Here is a 24,643-nt window from a genome sequence, read left to right as displayed (position 1 = left end):
CCAATGGACTATCCTGGTAAATCAACTGCAAATAAATAAATAAATAAATAAATAGTAGAGGGCTTATGACAGGAAGATAAAATATGAACTACCTCCGGTGAAAAATGGTGAAGCTTAACTAATGACGGAAGTGGAGTAGCCAGGCTGTCAACCGGAGGGTCCGCAGAGAGGGATGGAGCTGCCCTGACGTGTGTCAGTAAATCTGGTTGTGGGTCCAGAATCCAAGGCGTGTCCATGATGTAGGGATAGAGAAAGAGGAACCAAACCTGACGAGGCCAGTGTGGGGCAATCAGAATCATTCTGCCTCCCAAGGATTGCGCTTTCTGAATCACTTTTGACAGCAAGGGAACCGGAGGAAAAGCATATAGCAGACCGGAGGGCCAATCGTGGACTAGAGCGTCCCTGGGTGACTCCCCCTGAGGGGGGATCAACGTGAAGTAGCTGCTGCATTTGGCATTAAGAGGGCTGGCAAAAAGATCACAGCAAGGCTGACCCCATCTGGGGAAGATCTGTTCCGCAACTAGAGGGTTCAGGGACCACTCGTAAGGCATCAGAATAGCTCTGCTTAGCCTGTCTGCGATCACGTTGGACTTCCCCGGAATGTGCGTTGCCACCAGAAAATGTTGGGAAGACACTGCCCACTGACACACTCACATGGCCTCTCTGCACAGGGGGTATGACCTGGTTCCTCCTTGCTTGTTCAGATACCACACCACTGACATACTGTCCGAGTGGATTGCAATAGTCCCGAGAGGGAGAAAGCTCTGAAGTGCCTGCAACGCAAGTAGCACAGCTCTCATCTCCAGGACACTGACATGCAAATGTATCTCGTGCTCCTGCCACGTGCCTTGAACTGTCCTGCCTAGATAATGCCCCCCCACCCCATCTGGGAGGCGTCCATGGTCACCGTGGCTATTGGGGGTGGCGGAACGAATGGTTTCCCCCTGTCCAGATTGCTGGTGCAAAGCCACCAACTGAGATCCTGTTTGCACCTGTCCTTGAGTAAAATAGGGTGAGAAAGTGGAAGCCTTTGGAAAGACCACTGAGCAAGGAGGAGCCATTGAAGGAGCCTCATATGTAATCTTGCTAGAGGGACTAAAATAATTGTCGCAGCCATAGTCCCCAGGAGTTGGAGAACCTATCTTACTTTCGCTCTTCTCAGAGGGAGCAGGGCGTGAACTTGTTGCTGTAAGGCTCTGATTCTTTCCTGTGGTAGAAAGGCCCACATTTGGACGGTGTCTAGTTCTGCACCTATAAAAATGACATGCTGTAAGGGTAACAAGGCAGATTTTTCCCAGTTCAATGTTATGCCCAACTGTTGACAGAGTGTGATGGTGGCATCCCTGGTCTGAATGAGTAGATGCCTGGTGGTGGCAGTGAGGAGCCAGTCGTCCAGATAAGGAAACACTTGGAATCCTTGGTGTCTCAAGTGAGCCATCGCCACCACCATACATTTGGTGAATACCCTGGGGGCTGTGGTGAGACCAAAGGGCAGGGCTTGAAACTGAAAATGACTGGCTCCCAGCTGGAAGTGTAGGTAACTCCTGGATACCCTGTCCATTTTGATATGGTAGTAAGCATCCTTGAGGTCGATGGAGCACATCCATACTTCTTTTCCCAACAATGGGAGAATTGACTGCAATGTGACCATACGGAACTTGGACTTTTGTACATGGTTGTTCAATCGGCTGAGATCCAATATGGGTCTCAGGTCCCCTGTTGTTTTCGGCACCAAAAAGAATCTTGAGTAAGTCCCTAATCCGATCTGGTCTGAGGGGACATGCTGGATGGCTCCTTTTTCTAGCAGCTTTGAAACCTCTAAAGCTGCGTAATCCCTTTGACTGGGTGGAACGTCCGGGATTTTCCTGACTGGAGGGGGATCTGACGAAAAGGGTATGACATAACCTCCGGAAATTATTCGTAAAACCCATTGGTCCTGGGTGATGTTCTGCCAGGCCTCCGGGTATAATGATATTCGACCCCGACTGGCTCCGGAAACGCACAGTCGGGCCTCCCATTAGGAGCGATGGTAGGGAGAACCGCGAAAGGAATCGCAGTCTCTCGAGTTGCAGGGACCTCCTCTGCCTCTAGGGCGGTGTCTTCCTGAATAACCTCCCGCTCCTCTGCCTCTGGAGGGGGGCTCATCTTGTGCACCGAGAAAAAACCTCTGTGATTTTTTTGAACCACATCTTTCCACCCCTCTGGGCCTTGGGATAAGGGCTAGAGGGAAGGGAAAAACAGACCCCTATGGCAGACAGAGTTTTTCCCTCCTGCTCGCACCTGGTAAGGGTGTCTTTCACCTTGGTTGCGAACAAAGAGGAACCATCAAAGGGGGCGTCGGTGAATGAAGACTTGAAGGCCTCTGCGAAATGACAAAGGCGCATCCAGGCCTGCCTCCTAAGGGCGACTCCTGAGCTTGCTGCCCTACTCGCTCCCTTGGCTGCATATGAAATCAGCCTCATGGAGGAGTTAATGATGGAATTGAGGGTAGACATCTGGGCGTTAACTATCTGGGCCACCACCTCAGAAACGTTACCCATGAGAGTATCTCCAAGCTCCTTGAGGAGATCTCTCTGGAGCCATGTAAAGTGAGATAGGTAGTTCAGCGACCGTAAGGTAAAGGTCGCTGAAGAGAGGGTATACTTTCCGTACCAGTCCATGGTCCTAGACTCCTTGTTAGGAGGATGGACGGAGGAAGAAGTCTCAGCTAATTCCTTCTGGGTGGCCGCTGCCACCACCATGGCATCCACAGGGACTCCCTTGGACAAAAATTCCTTACCCGGGGGAGCAGACAGAAATTTATTGGGTCTCCTGGGGATGGGGTCCACAGAATCAGGGTTCCCCCACACCCTTCGACAAATCAAATCCAGGAGCTCGTCGAAGGGTGGGGACACCCAGGAGGCAGAGAGCTGAGCACCAAAGGCCTTCAGGAAGACCGACTTCTGCTCAGAGGGCGCTTTGGATGGCCAGTCACCTCCTTGTTTCAATATCTCGAGGATGTCAGAGAATGAAACATCCTCAGAGGATGACTTGGGGGACCCCTCTGATTCCTCGAGGTCAGTATCTGAGGTGAGAGACTCATCCTGGGAGTCTATGTGCTCCATCTTGCATGTTTTCTTTCTAGGGGGCTCCTCAGGCAAACACTTTGAGGGGCCCTCAGAAACTTGGGGACCACCCGTGGGGGTACCCTGAGGCCTTGAGGCTCTGCTGTCTAAAGATAGGTGGTGATCAGTGACCCACACCAGAGTGGTAGGGGACAGAATGACCGACCCACATGATGTAGCTGATGATCTGGCCAGTGCACTCTGCATGGCCTCAAAGGCTGGACCCCCCCCCAAATCTGAAGACTGACCAGCCTCCGAGGCCACGACTGGAGTCGAGGTTCCCCGAGCTGAAGCACCGAGAGGGAGACTAGGAACCAAAAGATGTCCCGAGGCCTCTTCCTCGGGCCCGACTGAAGAATCCCGAGTCCTGAATCCCGTGGACGGCGCCGACAGGGTCAGAGCTGACGTCGGCACTGATAAGCCAGGAGGGGCCATCAGAACTGACCTGGAAACATCACACGGAGCCAAGCACTCCGGCTCCAAAGGCTGGGATGCGCTCGGAGGAGGAAGAATCGAAGAAGGTTGCAGGATGGGCTCCGGAGCCGACTGGGACGGAGCCGAAAACAATTTAGCCACAACCGGTGACTGAAGGAGTCTCTGCACCACCCTATCGACATCCACATCCAATAGTGTCCTGGAGGATTTGGAGGACAGGGAGGGAGATCGAGATGTCCTCTCAGGTGATACTTGCCTAATACTAGGCGATCGGCTCCGAATGGGTTCCAATATAATTGGAGCCGATGCCGGTACCATCATCACCGACACTTCCTGCGGCCCCGAGGACAGTGGAGCCGAGGATGTCGAAGCTAATTTAATTACTTTCTCCAGTGGCTCCGAGGAGACTGACGGAGCCGGAGACCTCTTTTTAGATTTAGTGGATCTAGATTTTGAGCTGGAAGCAGATTCCAGGCCCTCTTCGAACGAGGGTTTCAAAAGTCCCTTCAGAATTAACTTATTCTTTCTTTCCTGAAGTACCCTGGGACTAAATGCATGACAAAAGCTGCAAGACTCCTGCAGATGGATTGCTCCCAGACAATAGACACATACTGAATGTCCATCGGTAATGGACATTTTATAGCCACACTTTGAGCATTTCTTAAAGCCCAAGGGCTTGTGCTCCTTGGAATCTTTAGGCAGCCTGAGAAATTACCACAATCACCAAGACAAAGGATCACCGGTACTGAACCGACTGGAGAAAAACAGTCACAAATTACACCACACTGAGCGCAGGAAAAACTACCACTAACCAACTTTCACAAAACAATCCTCAGATACAGACACACACAAAGGGGACAAAGACTAAAAACCTCTCATTTAAATGGTTTTAGACCAGCACTAGTACACACACAAAGGGAACTAAGACTAAAACCTCTAATTTAAACGGTTTTAGACCAGAAGTTAGAAAACAGGGAAGCAAGGGGACAGACCAGGTCCTCTAACTGAAACAGGCCTAGCCCATTGGAACAGCTAGTGGGATACCACAAAAACAATCCACACACACCAAAAAATTACACAAACAACACCAAAGTAGGAATAGCTATTAAAATAGCTTTTGTTTGTAAATAAATTCTCTCAAGAAGAAGAAAAAAGGTACTTAGCCACAGCCAAGAGTGAGACCACGTCTGAGCTACACGAGCAGCAAACGAGATCTGGGGGGGATATAGAGCAATGCAGCATGGGATACCTTCTTAGCCCAGCCAATAGAAAGACTTTGAGCTAGAAAAGTTTGGCCGAGTCGGAGCCGATATTCGGCTCCGAACTCATGGGTAAGAATGTAGGCGAGATTGGACTACATAACATCAAATTGTCACAGCAGAGTGGAAACTGAGGCAAATTGCCAGCCTGCTGAGGTGGCAAAAGCTGTTTGCTCAACTTTTTCTTTTTGTATCTGGGAGAAGGAACAACTATGGGACTGGTAGTCTGTTCCATGGTCAAGCCATAAATTATGCCTTTTTCCAGGAGAAGACAAGCAGTAATAGTGAGTAAAACTAAGTCCACAAAAGTTTCTTTTTTGACAGAAAAAACACAGCAAAAGCACTACATCAGCCCCACAAAGGAAAATAAAGACAATTTCTCTACAGAAAATAAGTTTTCAGTTAGTTTACACTGCTTTAGACTGACAGAAAAAAATTAGTTCTCCATTTAAAAGTAAGACAGTCCCTTAAAACAATAGTCCTACATTTAAAATAATTTTCCTGAAGAGGAAAGTAACAAAACATCAACAAAATAGCTAATCCTACTACAGCAGTAATCAGCATGATGAAAATCTGACGATAGTCATACAGGCATTATTCTGACATTACAAATGCAATTGATACAGTCAAGTGGGAATTAATGTTTGAAGTTCTTAAAAACAGAAACATTGTTGAAAATTGTGACGCCCGTGCCCTGGCCCAGCAATCAAGGAGCCTCAATCCTCATCAATAACACCAGAGAGGGCATCTCATATATGAGGAAATGATAACAAATACACACAGTAAAGTGCAATTTCCCTTAAGAGCACACAGAGATCACAGTCAGTCCGGGGCTGGTCACTCCCTTGCTCCCCAGGTCCCCATTAAGACTCACCACTGGCACAGCTATAGGGTCCAGATCTCAGCCTAGCTGGCAAGCTAACCTCCAGTACCTCTGTCCAACCAGTGCTTTGTGTCCCTGGCCAAGTAGCTCACACACACACACACACACACACACACACACACACACACACACACACACACACACACACACACACACACACGCACACACCCTTTGAGATAAGTATTTATACAACTTCACAGACACTCCTGGGAAAGGCTGACACAGATTCTCCAGCTGTGCCCCTTTACCCAGACTATACGGTAGTAATTACTGCCACCACCAGCTAATAATTATCAGCAATCAAAAGGCCCTTAAAAGGGTGACCAATTATTACTGTGCAATATTATTATCCAATAGTAGTGTAACTTAAGCAATCAAGGCTTATTGGTAGGTCTTAGTACAAGATCACTTATAAGCATGCAATGTACTCTAGAGCTTAAATTATCTCTGTGCTGCCCACCATGGGTTCCTTCACACCCATGAGCAGTACTGGGGGTCCCCTTCCTGTGCAGGGCTGCCCTGCTAGCCAGGTATAGGTCTTCCTTCTTCCCCAACTTATCTGAAGTAGCACAATTTCTATCAACTAACCAGATCCTCATGTCCTCAAGCAAAGTGCTAAGGGCTTGTTCCCTCACCAAAAGGTCTGCCAGCCCTTCAAAAGTGGTGACCTGACATCCACTTACCCAGCTATGAAAATAAGTACTCAGTTCAGCAACATATTCACACACACTTTCATCTGCCTTGCATCTATGCTCAAGAAATCTTTTCCTATACATTTCAGGTGTTAGCTTAAAACATTCTAAAATACATTTTTTACAGCAGTATAATCAAAACAGACAGCGCCAGGCATTTTTGAGTTACAGCTTTCCCATGGAGTAAGGGGGTCAGGAACCATACCCAGCACCTTTGGTCAACACTATACTGTTTGCATACTCTATCAAACATATGAATGGAACTATCAAAATTATCCCCCTCTTTAAATTGCAGAAGAAATTTACTGACCTGTTATGCTTCTGGGGTCCAGTTACTCCCTTCCCCTTACCTCCATGACTCTGGCGAAGAGTCAGCATTTCTCTCTCATGCCTCCTCTGATGCTCCTTTTCTTCGACTTCTATCTCCAAACGCCTGACCTCCAACTCAAGTCTCTTGAGCTCCAGCTGGATTTTGAAGTCTACTGCAGAAAGTTTGAACTGTCCATTCTCCGAGGATATTGTATCTTCATTGCCAGTCTGATTGTCCTTCACAGAAAGGTTGAGCTGTCCATTCTCTGAGGATATTGTATCTCCACTGCCAGTCTGATTGTCCTTCTGGATGCTGTTTTCTGATGCAGCTGTAACCAAGGTTGCAATTAGGTCTGCCTTATTCAGGTTTCCATGCACCAGTCCCCTAGTCTGGCACATCTCCACCAGCTGGCTCCTTGTCAGCTTTCCATACTCCTCTGCTGACATGCTGCATGCTCAACCTGACTAACTTAGCTAACAAAAGAAATAAAACAATTGTGATATGAACTCTGAGTATTCACTGCAGCTGTTTTAGAGTACAAAACACTTTCAGAGATCACTGTACATAAGCTACAGGATTCACTCTACCCACACCACTACAAGCCAATTAGTATTTGCCAACTAATTGATATGTGATGTGGATATCCCACCTCTGCCAAACCAATTAATATGTGAAGTGGATATCCCAACCACTGCCACCAATTAATATGTGATGCCCGTGCCCTGGCCCAGCAATCAAGAAGCCTCAATCCTCACCACTAACACCAGAGAGGGCGTCTCATATATGAGGAAAGGATAACAAATACACACAGTAAAGTGCAACTTCCCTTAAGAGCACACAGAGATCACAGTCAGTCCGGGTCTGGTCGCCCCCTTGCTCTCCAGGTCCCCAGTAAGACTAGGGTCCAGAACTCAGCCTAGCTGGCAAGCTAATGTCCAGTACCCTCTCTGTCCAACCAGTGCTTTGTGTCCCTGCCCAAGTAGCTGACACACACACACATACACACACACTTTGAGATAAGTATTTATACAACTTCACAGACACTCCTGGGAAAGGCTGACACAGATTCTCCAGCTGTGCCCCTTTACCCAGACTATAGTAGTAATTACTGCCACCACCAGCTAATAATTATCAGCTACCCAAAGGCCCTTAAAAGGGTGTCCAATTATTACTGTGTAATATTATTATCCAATAGTAGTGTAACTTAAGCAGTCAAGGCTTATTGGAAGGGCTTAGTACAAGATCACTTATAAGCATGCAATGTACTCTAGAGCTTAAATTATCTCTACATAAACCAGCCACAGTTGAAAAGGGTTTAAAAATATTTAATAATAAATACTAAAAACACAAGACAATACTACTACACCACAGTGCTATTCAAGGGTTCAGAAATCACACAGAAACTTAAAATAATTCAGTAGCACAGTTCTGACATAACAGAAAAACACAATCTAATCTTTATAGTCCTAGCTATTTCTACAAGAAAACATACTTCTAAGATAACTTACTTAAGACAACAGGCAGTGCTGAGTTAGATGTCCAAGATCAAAATGCTTACAGTCTCTCTCTGAGCAATAGTTTTTTTAAAATCACTAACAAACATTTCTGCTTGGCCCTCTCAGATTACATCATTCTCATTTAGTTCCCATTACATAATTTCTTTGACACTTAGCCTGGAGTTCCCAGGCCAACAGGCTACATTTTTAGCAAACTAACACCTGCTCAGGAAGCTACAACAATAAAAGACATTTCACATATACACTCTAGTAATTATTCCTTAAGTTAAAACAATAGAAAGAATGTGCTCAGCTAGCCTCTTCGGCACCACTATTTAAATCAAAGGACAGATCTGAAATAATTTTAACTTCAAAAGAAAGATTTGAAATGCTTGACTTAATTTTCTTTACAGCAGATGGCAATGTTGCCACATTGTTGAAACAGCATTTCTTTGCATTTAAGACACACTCCTGTATTTTACATTTATATTTACAAATGCCAGAATTATGTATCAAATTCTATTTGGCTACGCTAGCAGCCTTCACCCTTCTCTACCAGTCTTCACAAAAATTTCTAGGCATTTTAAAAGTGATACAAGGACCAAAAAATAGATTTGTTAAATAATGACGATGTGACAGTATAAGCATTGGTATGGATAGTAAGTTATATTACTTTAACTAGTTAGTGAGGACTTTGAAAGAACTAAAAATAACTTTTCAGTAAGGAAAATGCAGGTCTTGGTTTAGATTATTTGCTGATGATTATATGCTGATGATAGAAAAGACGGGTAAAGGCCTGTCAGGAGTGTTACTTCCTGCAATAAACTAATTTGACTCAACAGGAGTAATCTGGAGCTCAAGGTTATCAGACCTGGAAAGTGTCTATGGTTTTGAATGTAAAAAAATTGAACAGCTAACCATCAAAATCAATCCCACGAACGTTCATGTCAGCAAAATTGTGAGACAGGGAAAGAAACAAGTTGCCCAATACTTCCCCATCTTAAACACTGCAGTATTTCAAACCCTTTTCCCCACTGTAGTGCAATCTCGGAGTTGGTATATATATATATATATATATATATATATATATATATATATATATAGAGTAGGGGGGAGTGTGGGGGGGGTGAGGCTCCTCATCTGGGTGGGTTTGAAATACTATGGTGTGAGAGAGACAGGGAAATGTTGGGCAACTACTTACTTTCCCCATTTCACAATGTCGCTGAAGTGAACGTTTACTGAAATGAACGTATGATGGATGAATTTCAATGGTTATCTGTTTGATATTTTTTACATTTGATGATTATCCATAGACCTGGCTGCAAAGATGCTTTAAGGAGAAATGGAAATATGAAGGGGGACATAAAGATTAAGAATAGACTTTCAAATGTATTGTGGAAGAAATAGATGAATATTGGGAAAAACTGAAGTATAAAAATCCATGCCAAAGTATTGGAGAGAAAAGATATTAATGTTAGATATGAATTATTTGATAAATGAAAAAAACAATGAAACTATTACCATATTTCCCAGAAAATAAGACTGGGTGTTATACTTTTTCTCCCGCCAAAATACGCATTAGGGCTTATTATCAGAGGATGCCTTATTTACCCCCCCATACAACAATCTACATTTATTCATTTATTCATGTACAAAAATCAACATTTACTCATGTACACAAATTGACATTTATTTGGCACTTTTTCTGTTATTGGGCAACAGTTCTAGGTAACAAATTAACAGTTGTGTGAGAATTCTACATAAATATTGCAACAAACATTTCATCTTCAGAATATCTACACCTTGGCTTTCACAGTGCAATATTTCGTGCTTAACAGAAAGTAAAGAAAATTCTCAATACATGTGTATTGGAGGAGGAGGGGAATAAAACAGGTGAATAACTGCCACTTTTTGAGTGGTGATGCTTTCTTTATTCCTTGCCCAAACCGTAAGAGAAAAATGATGGAAAATCATAAAAATGATATCTAGGAACTACTAGTGGCCTTACTTTGTAATTACTCCTTGATAATGAAACATTACCTTAATACAATAAAGTAAAAAACTAACAAGAGCTTGCTGGTAGCTGAAAGCAGAAGCAATCCATTCTGATGCCCCGATAACAGAAAAGTTATTCAAAAACAGTCATGGTATCTTCTTCTGGAACACTGTCATAAGTCTCCAACCCCCGAATTTTGGCCTGAATTTCTTGCAACTCCATTTCCTGTAGAACCATTGGTTCATAGGTTCATAGGTTCATAGGTTCATAATAGGCTATCTGCCCTAGGGCATTTATAAGCCTAGCCAGAGTGTGTTTGGCTTTTGCCACCCATTTTAAATGAATTTTGCTATGCCCTTTTTCGAGGTTAGTATACTGTGCCTCTGTCTAACAGTGACACAGAAGTGATACCCGGGGTAAACCTACGATCTCCCATCCACTCATCAAGATTCCTCTTGAAGAGAGTCAATGAGGGACTCTGCCTAACCTGGACTGGGATTTTATTCCAGAGTGAAGGGAGCCTCTGGGTTATGAATCTGTCCCTCCAGCATGCCCTATTTATTTCAGTGCTGAGGTTCAAGTCTCTCGAGCACGTAGCTCGATGGGATTTGGATTTTCTGAGGTGCAGCATGTCCATTAATTCCAGGTTGGGCATGGCTTTATACGTCAGGCACAGATCGCCTCTGAGCAGGCGGTATGTCACTGAGTAGAGCTGGAGTTTCTTTAACCGGGCAGCATATGGCATCTGTTTGAGCCCTTTGATCCTCTTGGTGAGGTACTTTTGGGGTCTTTCCAGTTGCTGCAGGTGTCTGGTAAGGTACATCCCAAAAGGGGCATTGCACTCAATTATGGGCCTGATGAGGGATGAGTAAAGAGGCACGATGACCTCCCTGATCTAGATGTGAATCCTTTCATGATTAGGTGGGCTATATAAAATGTTTTTCTAACCACTTTGGCCACGTGGTTGTCGAATGAGAGATTGCTATCAACTTGGGTCGCCAGGTCCCTAATTACGTCTTCCGTACTTAATGGATTACCACCTATGTGGTAATTTGTGGGCACTTTGTTTTTGCCAAAGGGGATGACTATACACTTTTTGGCGTTTAGCTTGAGGCCATGGCTCTGGCACCAGTTGTCTGTTTCTATGAGGCCCTTTTGTAGGATGCTTGTGTCGGCTGGAGAGTCTATTATGGTGCCCAGTTTGCAGTCATCTGCAAACTTGGTCAGCCACAGTCCTTCCGTGTTAGCCTGTACCTCCGAGAAATATATACCGAATAAGAGAGGTCCCAGGACTGAGCCTTGTGGGACGCCACTTGTAACTGGTTTGGAGTCTGACATGGCTCCAGCAATTCTAACCATGTGGGTTGTGTCCTTGAGCCAGTTTGCAACCCATCTAGTGTCATAGGGGTTTATATTTAAGCTGGTGAGCTTATCTATAATGCCCGAGTGGGGTATTGTATCAAAGGCTTTTGCAAGGTCCAGGTAGGCTGTGTGGACCACCTTCCCCTCGTCAATGGCCTTGGTGACTGTTTCAAAGAAATCGACCAGGTATAAGAGGCAGGATCTGCCCTTAACAAAGCCAAACTGGGTAGGATCCAGTGTCTGTAGGTCCCCAATATCCTTATTTATGAGGTCCATGATGATCCTTTCCATAGCTTTGCAGACCAAGCTAGTCAAGCTTATGGGGTAATAGTTTCCAGGATCCATTGAGGCACTACCTTTGTGGAGAGGGACACTGTTGCTGTATGCCACTCTTTGGGTACATATCCAGTAGTAAGGCTGAGATTGAACAGTAGTTTTATGTTTGGGTTTAGTTCTTCTTGGAGTTCATGTAGGACGCAGCCCGGGACACCGTCTGGTCCCATTGATGCTGTGTTTTTTGCTTTGGAGAGGGCGGCTCTTACCTGAGCATCTGAGATGTCAGGGGGGCAGCACTCTGCTGGGATAGATATTTGCCCTTTTGGTGGGGAAGGGGGGGAGAAGTTTGCGCTAAACCTGTCAGTTAGGATGTTGGGAATGTCTGTGGGTTCGGTGTATTTTTTGTCATTTTGGACTAATTCTGAGCATATCTGGGAATTCCCACCCAGGTTCCTAACATAACTAAAGAAAGCCTTGTGATTATCCTTAGTGTCCTGTGCAATTTTTCTCTCGAAGCTGTCCTTAGACGATTTTATGAGTGCCCGTAGTTTTTTGCTTATACTGATCAGAGATGCCTTCCCTTTTTGGGATTTTGCTCTGTCATGTAGTAGCTTCCTCCTTCTATTGTATAGTTTGTTTATGGCTGGGGTCCACCAGACAGGACGCCTAACTTTGGAGGATTGGGTCTTGGTTTTATTTGGGATTGCATGATCCATGCATTCCTGAAGGTGTTCATAGAATGCGTTTATAAAGGATTCTGCAGTCTGGGCCGTATTTTCCACAGGCCCGGGGGCTTTGAAGGATTCCACCTCAGTTTTGAGGAGTGTGAAATTTGCTTTAGAGAAGTTTTTCACTGTGGTTTTCTGGGCAGGGGCTGGGGCCGGGATGTGAATATCTAGTGAGATTAGTTTATGGTCTGATCTTACCAGTGAGGGATACACTTCTGGTCTGGAGCATAGAGTCCCCATGCTGGTGATGATCAGGTCCAGTATGTTTTCCCCTCTTGTGGGAGTGGCCACAAGTTGTTCCATAGCATTTGAGTTTATAAATTCTGGGAACCTTTGGGCTAGGGTGTTGGAGCTAGAGTAATGCTCCCAGTCTATGTTAGGGTAGTTGAAGTCGCCCAATATAATGGTGTTTGGAAAGACCTTCATATTTTCCAGTGTTCTCAGGAAGGCCGAGTGGGGTTCCTGGGTTTGGGAGGGTGGTCTGTAGCAGGCTATAAACTGGAAGGCAATTTTACCCACTGTTAGTTGCACATGGATAGTCTCTGATGCTTCGTGCTGTGCCACCAACCTGGAGGTGTGGGTATCTTTGACGAATATTGATACTCCCCCTCCTTTTGTGGTTCGGTCCAAGTTTTGGGGCCGAAAAACATGGTATGAGGTATAACCTGGTAGTGCTGGGGTGCTCACGGGAGCCTTGAACCAGGTTTCTGTTACTGCACAGATATCGATGTTCTCCATGCTAAGGAGAGTTTCGAGTGTGTGCATCTTGAGGTTTAGACTTCTGGCATTGAGTAGCATTACTCTTAGTTTCTTATCCCTTGTGATACCTATGGAGGTGGGTTTGTCTTTTGAGCCTTGCCTAAAAAAGGCACTATGGGGGTGGCAAGAGCTTTTGCCAATATCCGAAAGCCCAGGGGTGACAGGTGCAAGCCATCCCTAGCAAAGCATCGTGGCTTGTCGAGCATGTCATCCCAGAAAGACAGGCATTGGATCCCCTTTGAATGACACCAATACTTAAGCCATTTGTTGAAATTGATCATCTTGTCTTCATATTGTGGCATCATTCTTGGTGAGTGTAAGATGCGGCTCAAGGTCAGGGTCATACCGGCCTGGGCTATACGCTCAGAGAGCTCCTCTATGTCTCTTTTCATGTAGTCCAGGGAGGTACGTCTCAGGTCATTCACACCAGCATGGACAATGACTGAGTCATATTTGTACTTGCCTTGGAGTGACCTGAGTGCTTGTGTTATGTGGCACAGAGAAGAATAGATCAAATAATGATTCCTGCAGGTCCCAATCTGTCATGTCTAGCAACAGAATTCTCCTTAAATGAGCACTGTTTGTGCAAGTAGTCTGCTCGTATTGCATTGTCAACACAGTTGTCAGTGATTTTTTCACATGAATTTTTCACCCAAGTCACAACCTCTTGTAGGCTAGGCTTCACAAAGTTTCCATGCTGATTTCTCTCCATTCTATTTTCAATGTAGTCATTGCGTTCCATGCGCAAATGGTGCTTGAATGGCTTGTTTATTCCAATATCAAGAGTCTGGAGATAGGCAGTCATTCCTGCGGGAATCATTATTCGATCTATTCTTCTCTGTGCAAGGAATTTCTTCATGTCTTTAGCGCGGTGAGTGCTGGTTGAATCCCAGACTAGCAGACCTCTTTCGCCACCTAGCAAAACAAGTGGCAGTATTACATCGACCCACTTCCTTATAACTGCTTGTGTGCACCAGGCTTTTTTGGTTTCAAGAATGTAAATCCCTGAAACATGTTCAATCTTATCTTTCTTTCCCTTACTAATGATTAGAGGTGTTTTTTTTTCCCATCTAGACGAATTGCCAAAACACAGGTAACACATACACTTTTGTGTCCCAGAGACATCCCATGCTCTGGAACAAGATTCCAATCTACATTAGGCAGAGCTCCTTACTAACCCTCTTCAAGAGAAACCTTGATGAGTGGATGGGAAACAGAAAGTTTACCCCGGGGATCACTTCAATGGCTCTGCTGGACAGAGGCACAGGGGACTAATCTAAGGAGGCGGTGAAAGCTAACACATTCTGGCTAGGCTTATAAATGCCTTTGGGCAGATAACCTAGTACCTACCTATGAACCTATGAACCTATGACATGGTCAGGAACAAGTTAAGAAGGGTAGAAACAGAAGAGATCTGAACACAATATAATGCAACCCTAAGACCTCAAGGTATTACAGAGTTCACACATGCCAAAGAACCAGCATTCCTTAAAATGTGCAAATATCCCTGTATGGTACTTATTTATATATTTATTTATTGCTTTTTTTGACTGAGGTAGTCCATCTGGGCTGTAGTAGCCTGCTTGAAGTTTGGCAAGATGACATTTGAAAGCTCAGCATAAATCTGATGTGGTGAACAATAAAGAAACAAGACAAGAAAAATTCTACCTAGAAATACAAAGGCAAACAGTACTCTTGGTTGTGGTTCATAACTAAAGCAGTCTGTGCCATGGGATGGCTTTAATTGACAAATTTATGTGAAAACCCTGTCACCAGTACTGACAAATCAACTGATAAATCTTGAATCAAAAAGTCATTAACAGTTAAATGTTAACTACATTTGTCAGAAGCTACTTTTAAAGCAAGGCTGGCAGATTACATCAGGCTTTAGTTCCATCTGAGATCCCCAGTGTAAACAATCAGTGCATCACAGTTTTGAATTCCAAATGCCCCCACAGCCCATCAGTAGTTGCTGTCATTACATACTTATTATGCACACTTTATTTTGTAACATACATAATTAACCAGAGCTTATTACAGAAGGATTTAGAAGTACTTACACGCAGTCCAAAATACAGCAGGAAGAATACGTTGAAAGCCATGTCAATTTGTAATGTGAAATCTTTGTAGAAATTCTGACAGGATTCTATTGGGCTAATAAGTAGAAAATGAAAATAATTAATAGAAGGCTGACTGAAACTAAAACTCCTTGTTTACTGTAACATATTTCCTAATATAGTTAAAATCAAGCACATTACATGGCAAAACTGTTTTCATCTTTGCTATTGATTCAAGAAGATGATTTTCAAAACATTTTGCACAAAAACTTTTATAAGTATGACATTAAGGAAGGGTTTTTCCCTTTTTCTTACTGTTAATTTTGCTAATACATTTATTATAAATGTGCATAAATGAACTGATTACATGTTTTGAAAAAGTTAAATACAGCAAATTAACTAAAAATAGAATAAAGATACACTTTACTCACAGCATGTACTTTAAGAAATGGACAAAAGCTATGCCTATTCAGCAAGAGATGTAAGTGAATATTCCCCAGTAATCTAGATTGACCTCTTTGAGTTTTGTGTCCTTTGCTTAACACTTAGCTAGTCCCTTAATTTGCTTTATCACTGCACTTCTTTGAAAACTAGCATTGCTGACTTTAAGGCAGTATAGAAAGTTTATTAAAGAATGCTGAATGGAAAGCCTTGACAAACTTTGATTCCAGCACTCAAAACATGTGTAGTTGGCAGTCCTAAGCAAATTATTTAATTTTATTTTGAGTTTTAAAAGAGACTTGGAATCATACCTTTTCCAGATGTGCAAACAATGCATAATTATTTAAAAAAATGCAACTTTCAAACCTGGAATAATGGAGTACCAGCAGCTGTTTTGACACAAAAGAAATTGCAGTGCCTAGAAGTGCCTCAAACTACTATGAAAAATATAGTTTATCCAGCGGAATGCAATAAAGCAGATATTCCACACTGACACTGTTTTTTAGAATCTCTGTCAATTTTTCAGCCCATGGTTAAATGATTTGCAAAAATTAAACAGGAACACTTTTCTTGGAAACAAAAATATTTGTGTCAGTGGCTAAAACATTTTTAAAGATAATATGAAGACTGACTTTCTCTCTGCTACCTAATGTACTATACGTTCCACAATCCAATTTTCTTGTATTCTCTCCATGCAAAATGGTCCACCTAACCTGCAAAGGGCTAGTAGTTACTTGTTTAATGTTTACTTAGAAAGAGCTTATTTGACAAAAATAACTTTTTCTGCAAATGTTCAGTTTACCCAACCAATAGGGCTAGTAACCTTCTGTTTAAATGTTAACTCACTAAAAGCTTATTACATAATGAATTATATTTCTGTAAATGTTTTAATTGTTCTGTACAAATCTTTGTTATTCTTTTGTAACATGTAATATGTAACTTGCAATATTTGGAACTTTTTTCCCCGGGCCTCCATAGAAAATGGGCTCTTTATGGTCCAGTGGACTTCCCCGGTCATCAAACTTAAATAAATAAATAAAATAAATAAATAATTCTTGCTCTGCCAGTATGAAAATAGGAACTTAGCAGAGAAAACCAGTGGACCTAGATTTCTGGGTAAATTTCAGTAACTGGCTAGTAAGTGCATTGCCTGGATGCCAGGAAAAAAGAAATACAGAGGACCTAAAGAAAACCAGCTACAAAGGGTGATGAAAAAAACCCTGACTGGGAAATGTACTGCAGCTGTTCAGCAAAAAGCAGTGCAAGCTCTAGGCATGACTTCCAGCAACCTAGAGGAAAGTATAAGCAACTGCACATATACCTGACTAAAATAAATGAAACACTGATGGAATATATCAACTCAAACAATAAAAGGCTGGAAAAAATGGAAGAAGCTTTAAACAGCTATTCAGATAAAGTGATAAAACTGCAAAACTCAGAGGGTGAAATGAAGAAATGGCTGACTGAATATGAGAGTGCACAAGAAGAGATGCTTCAAAAATAAGAGTATTAGAGGACAGGGCACAAATGGAAAACCTGAGATTTTCTGTTGTACCCAAAATGCTGGAAGGAACAGACTGTATTAATTTTATGAAAGTACAAATAAGCAACAAGACTGGTACTCCAAAACAGGAATTGTTAATTGAAAGGGCACATCATGTGTATGCTCCAAACCTGGCTATGAGGAAACAACCTAAACCTTTAATAGTAAAGATGCAATCCTACCAGCAGAACAAGTTAATTCTGATAAGACTGTGGCTTAAGAACAAAATACTAAAAGTGGAAGACAGCCAAGTGTTTGTGGAGAATGACTACTCATTCTACACCAGGCAGACAAGGAGTAAATGTATCTCATTTTTCATGGAATGTTGAGAAGCAGGCATGAGATTCCAACTCCTTTACCCAGCTATCTTTGAAATATTTTCCCTGGAGGAACAAAATCATGTTTTGATATAGTACATGCTAAGGAAGAAATACAAAAGTTTGTCCAGCAAAAAGTGAGCTATGACAAAGAAGGATATTCTGTTTCTTGTTCTTCTGGTAATAAAGACCTCAGAGAGACTGTACCAGTAAAACTTTTACCAGTGTTTCAATGGAACATGCTTGAGACAGGGGAAGAAGTACAAGAGTTGACCAGAAGGATCAACAGTATGTTGGAAATGAATCAGAGACAGGATTTGGGAGAAGGAGATGAACAGGAATAGAACAAGAAATTCTGGAAGTATTGAACTTTCTTGGACTTTGTTATACTTGCAGGGGACACTAATGCATGTGCCCTACTTCATGCCATTAGCATTTGGAGAATAAAATCATTGACTTGGAAATTGAAAAATGTGGGATTACAAAGCAATAATTTTATTTGTGAAACATGACAGAACAAGAAAATCTGGAAATACTGGAGTTTTTCTGGACTTTGTTAAATTTGTAGAGGACTCTAAAGCATATACCCTACTTCATGACATTAATGTTCAGAAAAATACTCAGGAGAGGGGAAAGGCAGGAAGAAAGTTAACTGCAAGTAAAACAATTTTTTTCTTAATAGTACTATTTAAATAGTGCATGATTTTCTTTGCATGTTATAAAGTAACGTTTTTACAGATATTATAAGTGTAATGGGGATACTAAAGTAAATAGGTGCTCCTGTTTTTCTTTTTGTTTCTTTCTCTCCCATTCTCTCTTTCTCCTTGTTCAGTTTTAAGAAAGGTAGGCACTGCAATGTAAAAAAATCTGGTTAAAAGAGCATGACAAAAGAAAAATTAGTGTGCTTTTTCTCATTTTTGCTTAGGGGAATAACTGGGTTAAGACCATTAGCTTAATCTAGTAAAAGGTTTTAAGAGAAAGCATGAATATTGAAAATGATAAGGCTTTTTTTTCCAAGCAAACAGTTGTGTGCCTGGTTCTCATGTCTCTACCAGACAATCTGATAAAGAGAAATAGCTTGGAGAAAATGTCTTCTGAAAGCATTCAAGTCTTGTCCCAGCTGAGAGAGCTATAAAGATAAGAAATCTGGACAGCACTTAATAGAATTGTAAGTTATGTACTCACAACAACTAGCTATTTGTGTTGTCCATTTTTATTCTTCCTCACTTATGGTTTTGGATCCAATCCTTGGATCTGACTTGGCCATGTACAAAAGACTTTGGATCCAACTCTTGAGCTCCTCTCTCTACCTATAATGCCCCACTCCATCTCCATTACCTCAGATCAAGTTTACTTCTCTTTCTTTTAATAACAGATGAGGAACAGAAAAAAAAATAGAAATGTTATGGCTCAAACGTTGAACTGTAGGTTCCGAACACAGTCTAATAGGTTATTCCAGAATAAAAGGATAGGGGACAGATGGGAGGGGAGTTGAGGACATATGAAAATGAACAACACAGATGCCTAGTTCTAGTGAGTGCATAAGTTATAAATCTGTTTACCTTTTCATTCTTCCTCACCTATGGGACACAGTCCCTAGCTATGTTAACCTTGGGTGGCCCTCATGGAAGGATATTCGGAGTACTGCCGAAGCAAAGGAGGCTTAATTTCTAAAAATGATGTCCAATTTATAATGTCAAACAAAGGTATGAGCCTTGGACCATGTGTCTGCTGCACAAATATCATCAATAGACATTCCTGACCAAAAAACAGATGATGTAGCCATAGATTTAGTTGAGTGAGCTCAGGAAGGTTTTGGCAAATTCCCTTCTGAGAGTAAATCCATGAGATGCAGTCTGTAATCCACTTAGCTAGGGTGATTTAGAGAGGAAGATACAAAATTTCTAAATTGGGTTGTCCTGTGGAAGTAAAAACATAATTGCCTATGTACATCATCTACTGGTTGGCTAACAAGGAAGCTAAGAAAGAAGTTGCAATGGCAAAGAATAGGGCATCATAGGCACTTTACCAACTTCTGGAAAGTGACTCAGTAAGTGTCACAAAGAAACTATATCAGGTTGCAAGGCAAAGGAAGAATGATAAAGAAGATAATCAGACACCCTTCATAAGGGATGCCAGTAGCAACCTGCTCACCAGTCCACAGGACATCAAAGGCAGATGGAAGGAGTATTTTCAGCAGCTTCTGAATAAAGAAAGCCCCACAGAAGTTGTTCTGCCCCATAAAAAGCGTACAATAAGAGAAGAAGAGGAGCCCAACCTAGAAGAAGTAAGAACAGCACTAAGGAAAATGAAGTCAGGGAAAGCAGCAGGCTCAGATGAGGTTACAGCAGATATGATAAAGATGCTGGGTGAGATAGGAGAGAAATGGATCCTGAGGGTACCCATAACAGTGTGGTATATTCCAGATGACTGGAGAATAAGCATACCTTTGCCAGTGTACAAGAACAAAGGGGACATCCACAACTGACAGAGGCATCAAACTCCTATTACACTGCATGAAAGTTATGGAGAGTGTGATTGATAAACGGATATGCAGAGTAGTAGAATGCAAGATGAGAGATGAGTAGTTCAGATTCAGATCTGGATGCAGTACAGCTGACCCGACATTTGCAGTGAGACAGTTACTTGAGAAGAAGCTAGAGATGAGGAGAGAGTCCAACTGGGTATTCCTAGACTTGGATAAAGCATACGACAAGGTCCCAAGAAAGCTGATCGGGGCAGTACTGTGGTGGTGTGAAGTCCCAGAAACACTGGTAGAGTTAGTGCTGGCTATTTACAAGGATCCAATGACACAAGTACGAACAGTGTTTGGCCTCACAGAGAGGTTCCCAGTGGGAGTGGGTGTACATTAGGTTTCAGCTCTGATTCCATTGCTGTTCATACTGGTGATGGACTACATTAGCAAACAGGACAGAGGGGATACATCAACAAAGTTACTGTATGCAGACAATGTGACATTAGAGGCAGACTCTAAGCAAGAACTTCAACTAAGGATAGGAGAATGGAATGCAAAAACTAAAGGCACATGGGATGAAATTAAGCATAGAAAAGACAGTGGTAATGGCAGCAAATTGGGGAAATCAGAAGAAGCTTAGAAAAGAGATAGGAGGGAAGATAGTGGAACAGGTAAACAGCTTCAAGTATGTGGAGGGGTGGTTGAGGAGAAGGGAATTCTGAATGAAGAGGTCAAAGCTAAAATCAGAGGGGCTGCAACCAACTGGTATAGAATGTCAGGTGTAGTCTATGGCAGAAGAATGCCAAAGAACCTGAAGTAAGGTGTACAAGACAGTGGTGTGACCAGTACTACAGTATGGTACAGAAACCTATGCAGTAAAGGCAGAACAGTTGAAGAAGCTTGAGGTAATGGAAATTAAGTGCCTCTGAAGGGTAGTAAAATACACACTGTGGGACAGATGAAGAAATGAGGACATAAGAGCAGAAGCCAAAGTAGCTCCAATTGCAGAAAAGATGAAAGAGAACAGATTATGGTGGTTTGGACACATGGGCAGAAAAGCAGAAGACAATCTGGTAAGGAAGATTTGGGACAGACAGGAAGAAGGTAAGAGGAAGTGAGGACATCCAGCCAAGAGGTGGATGGATTGTGTGAAAAAAGATCTGTGCCAGTCAGGCATGAATGTTGAAGAAGGCAGGAGTGTGGCACTGAAATCGAGAGAGCTGGTAACAGTTAACACAATACCCCAACCCCATGTAGAAAAATGGGAAAAAGGGGGCTGATGGTGATGATGATGATCAAGGCAGTGTAGCATGTACTCTAGGTCTTAGCAGAGAAATGCCTTTTATAAAAGCTTTGCATAATCTAGTGAAAGCTAAAGAAAAGGATGTATTTCCTGCATGAAAATTTGAAATTGCTGCCAGCTGAAGTTTAATTGCAGAAAATCTGGCGCCATTTTCAAAAAGAGTTGTCAAAAAATTGAAGAATAGCCATAACAGGTGCAGAAAAAAAATCAATGCCCTTATCTGCTGCCCAGAGAACCATTTCCACTTGCTTCTAAAACTTTTTTGGTAGAAACTCTTTGAGAAGCCATGATAATGTCATGGACAGGGAAAGAAAGCCTGGACTGTCAACTTGAGGGCTTGAATGCTGGGGTGTTGAACTTTAAATGGGTGAGACAGGAGGTCCTGAGTAGGTTCCAGTATCCATGAAGGGTAGAGCTCTGAATTGATAATGACTGGCTCCCAGCCAAAAGTGGAGATATTTTCTGGATAATTTGTCTACTTTGATATGATAGTACGCATCCTGAAGATTTACAGTGCACATCCAATCGTCCATGTGTAGAAAAGGCAGACTGGACTGAACTGTGACTATTTGGAGCTTTGCTTTCTTTATATACTAGTTTAATTTGCTTAGATCTAACACAGGTCTTGAGTTTTTTTTTTGGCACTAAAAAGAAACATGAATAAGTTCTGAATCCCATTTGGTCTGGTAGGATCTTTTGGATGACTTCTTTTTGTAGTAGCTTTTGAATTTCTTGTACTACAGCCTTCCTCTGACTGGGTGAAATGTTGGTAAGGTTCCTCCTTTAACAATGAGGAAGAAGGGAAGTGGTATGAAATAGCCTCTGGATATTATACTTAGCACCCATGAGTCTTTTGTGATGTTTGTCCAGGCATCTAGGTGCAAAGAGAATCCTCCCTCCACTGCCTCCAGAGAAGGGTAGTCTGGCAGCGCTGATAGAGTCTGTCAGAAATAGAATTTCTAAAGTCCTGGTTTTCCAGGCCTCCTTTGCCTCTGGCATGACATCTGCCATTAAAATTTTCCCCTCTTCCAGTGGAGGAATTTTCCCCATGAGAATCATGGAAAGGGCCCTAGGATTTGCAGAACCACATTTCTTACTGCCTCTCTGGTTCCTAGAGAAGGTCTTCTGAGGGGGTGAAAAATTAATCCCTATGGCAGACAGGGTCCTTCCATCTTTTTCGCTATGAGTAAGCATATCCTTTACTGATGGCCCAAAAGAAGGAAGTTAGTCCAAAAACACCCCCCCCCCCCACAAGTAAGGCTGTTGCAAAAGGCCAAAAATGCTCAATATTACGCAGAAACAGAAGCCAGCACCATATGAGTAAGACAAACCACATTTATTGTGGCAACACCATACAAAATCAGACTGGTTTTGGCACTTTTGCCTTCTTCAGTGATACAAACAGAAGCACACACTGCTATCATTTATACCCTGATAAATTAGCATTTAAAGCAACAGTAACCATTGCAATCAGGGCAATATTTTAACAAAGTTTATAAATGGTCATTAAGCCCTGGGGAAAATAAACTCCCAAGCCTAATGATTCAAACTTTCTCTTTTTTGTTTAATATTAAGTGCCACCCTGATTTGTTTGCCCTGTCCCCACAGATTTTATCAATAATCATGAAGTGACATTTAGCATTACTGTGTTTAAGAGTATGCTTATATAGGGCATGTGATGTACGTTTTTTCTGAATGTCACTTAGATGTTCAGACATACGAATACGCAAAGGTCGTGAAGTCTGCCCTATGTAGAAGGCAGAACATGAACATGTGACTAGATATATCAGCCAATCTGATCCACAGTTTGCAAAAAAAACCATTATCATAGACCCTATTATTTGGAGGAGTTGCTCATTTATGACAACTCACATATCTTTTTGCCTGAAATAGATATCTGGAGAAGATATCTTGATGACTGTTGGTTAATTTGGCATGGTGATGAAACTTATCTATTGGAGTTCATTCAATACCTGAACAAAAATAAGTGGGGTATTGAATTTACTCTCAGTATGGATTTACAACAGATAAACCCTTTGGATGTAACAGTTATTAAGAATAATGACAATACATTGTCGTCTAAGATATTTAGTAAATATCCACAATATAATAATTTGTTGCATGCCACTAGTCTTCATCCACGCCATGTCATCAAGAATATACCAAAGTCACAGTTTTTACAGGTCAAAAGGGTTTGTTCTACAGCAGAAAACTATGAGCATTTTGAGGATGACCTTACACAGAGATTTCTTAGGAGGAGATATCAACATAGTAATATTATGTCAGCCAGAAATGGGGTGGCAGGTAGGGATAGGTCTGAAATGTTGAAATATCATGGGAAAACGTGTGGTGATGAGAATATTATTAGGTTTGTCACGACTTATGGGAGAAATATTAACATCATCAAAGACAATATCAATCAAAATTGGAATATTATTTTGGCTAATGAAGAACTCTCCAATCAGCTTACAGAAAAATGTCAATTTTCATATCAGAGAGGGCGGACTTTGGGCTCTTATTTTAACCATTATAAATGGGTTAATAAGGGCCAGAGTATAGAACAACAGATTACACTGACTGGAGAAAAATTGACTGGATCATTTCTGTGTGGGCACTGCTCTTTGTGTAGACATATGCTAAAGACAAAACAATTCTCTAGTAAAAATACAAGTAGGGTCTATGATATTGGGTTTTTTGCAAACTTTGGATCAGACTGGCTGCTATATCTAGCCACATGTTCATGTTCTGTCTTCTATGTAGGGCAGACATCATGACCTTTGCGTATTCATATGTCTGAACATCTAAGTGACATTCGGAATAAATGTACATCAAACTCTTAAACACAGTAATGCTAAATTTCACTTCATGATTATTGATAAAGTCTGGAGGGGACAGGACAAACAAATCAGGGTGGCATGTAATATTAAACAAAAAAGAGAAAGGTTGGATCATTAGTCTGATTTACATTTCTGCTTTCATTTGCTAGCCCAGACCAATGATGTTTGAGAAAGTGAAGTTTAATTTACATTCCATCCTAACTTGCTAGTTAAAGCTAGGTTTTTGTCTAATGTTTAAAGTAAACCAATGATTTTTAAGCAAGTAAAGTCTGATTTACATTTCTGCTTTCATTTGCTAGCTGAGACCACTGATGTTTGAGAAAGCGAAGTCTAATTTACATTTTCCATCTTAACTTGCTAGTCAAAGCT

General features: G+C 42.0%; 1 protein-coding gene across 10 annotated transcripts in view; it reads right to left on the bottom strand.

Annotated features, from left to right (window-relative positions):
• The window catches only part of KCNMA1 (potassium calcium-activated channel subfamily M alpha 1), a 4,085,072-nt gene that overhangs the window by 3,622,654 nt on the left and 437,775 nt on the right, over window positions 1–24,643 (bottom strand). For all 10 annotated transcript variants that reach the window (XM_044055788.1, XM_044055796.1, XM_044055806.1 and 7 more), the window contains exon 2: window positions 15,361–15,454. In XM_044055788.1, coding sequence (XP_043911723.1) covers window positions 15,361–15,402 — 42 coding nt within the window. In that variant the 5' untranslated portion in view covers window positions 15,403–15,454. The remainder of the gene's footprint in view (window positions 1–15,360; window positions 15,455–24,643) is intronic.

The sequence above is a fragment of the Protopterus annectens genome, chromosome 14.part0 (assembly GCF_019279795.1).
Source record: "Protopterus annectens isolate FY-2018-M chromosome 14.part0, PAN1.0, whole genome shotgun sequence".
In the NCBI taxonomy this organism is placed as follows: domain Eukaryota; kingdom Metazoa; phylum Chordata; order Ceratodontiformes; family Protopteridae; genus Protopterus; species Protopterus annectens.
This window is presented reverse-complemented; position numbering and strand designations above follow the sequence as displayed.